At 40.0% G+C, this 1,076-nt stretch overlaps 1 protein-coding gene across 1 annotated transcript in view; it reads right to left on the reverse strand.

Annotated features, from left to right (window-relative positions):
• The window catches only part of LOC104784243 (transcription factor AS1-like), a 3,208-nt gene extending 2,250 nt beyond the window's left edge, over nucleotides 1-958 (reverse strand). The window contains exon 1 of the mRNA XM_010509297.2: nucleotides 563-958. Within this exon, the coding sequence (XP_010507599.1) occupies nucleotides 563-958 (396 nt within the window). The remainder of the gene's footprint in view (nucleotides 1-562) is intronic.

A 1,076-nucleotide genomic window follows, 5' to 3' on the forward strand; every position in this document is an offset into this window, starting at 1 on the left:
GGGGGGGGGGGGGGGGAACTTCTGACAGTAGCGCGTGGAGGTAAAAAAGTTGAAATTCCATAAGTTTGTTGTTACCAATATTAGTTTTGTTTTTTCTTTATAGAAAAATCGAAAATCATAGTATCACATTGGGATCTCAATATTCATTTCAATCACATTATATAAAATATATATATATAAATCGAATATACGTAGATGCTTTCAGTTTAGAAGCCAAAAATCGCCAAAAGTTAGTTGTACTTTAGTGGCTGAATAAATTGTATTTTTTTTATATCTATATAGATATGTATATATATTTATCTATATAAATTTGTTAGGTTGATATTTCAGAAAAACTACTTACTTGCTAATCGTATACCTGCAAAGTGCAAACAATGATAGAAGAATCAGAAAAATATTGGTCCATTTAAACTCTTTGAACCACTCAAACATTTAGAAGTTAATTTGTCCAATTTAAATACTTTAGTGGCTGAATGTAAATAGATTTTCGCTAATACCTACAAATAATAATAAAAAGTTTTGGTGTGTGATTTTTTTCTGTGGTTAAAAAACTGGATTTGACGTATGAGTAATTAGGGGNCCGCCTTAGCCTCCATGCGGCCTCTTTCTTATGCTCCACCCAAGCTCTATGCCCTTCCTCTAACTCTCTACAACACTCCACAAGCTCTGACAAGAACACACCCTCGCTACTCCCGCTACAAGATGGCATCATATTCCCTAACACAAGTCCCCCTGGACCGCTGTCTACTCTCTCGGGCTGCTGCTGCTGCAGCCACGGGATTGGCGGTTGAGGTGCGGCTGCAGCCACGGTGGAAGGCGATAATGTTAAAGTCACCGAGGGAGGTCTCACGCCAACATTGTTCCCATTGTTAGAAGTAGCTAACCAAGGAGGGATCACAGGGTTAGGAGGCTGAACTTGCTGATCAGAATGTAGAAACCCTCCATTCGAATTAGCCATCACCACAGTGGCAGCAGCGGCAGCAGCAGCAGAAGGAACAACGTTAGACCTCTCTTTCACAAGCTTCTCAGCAAAACTCTCAAGAATCCGATCGTACTTGCTCTCGTCAATAGGCTCA

Source organism: Camelina sativa, chromosome 4 (genome assembly GCF_000633955.1).
Source record: "Camelina sativa cultivar DH55 chromosome 4, Cs, whole genome shotgun sequence".
Lineage (NCBI taxonomy): Eukaryota > Viridiplantae > Streptophyta > Magnoliopsida > Brassicales > Brassicaceae > Camelina > Camelina sativa.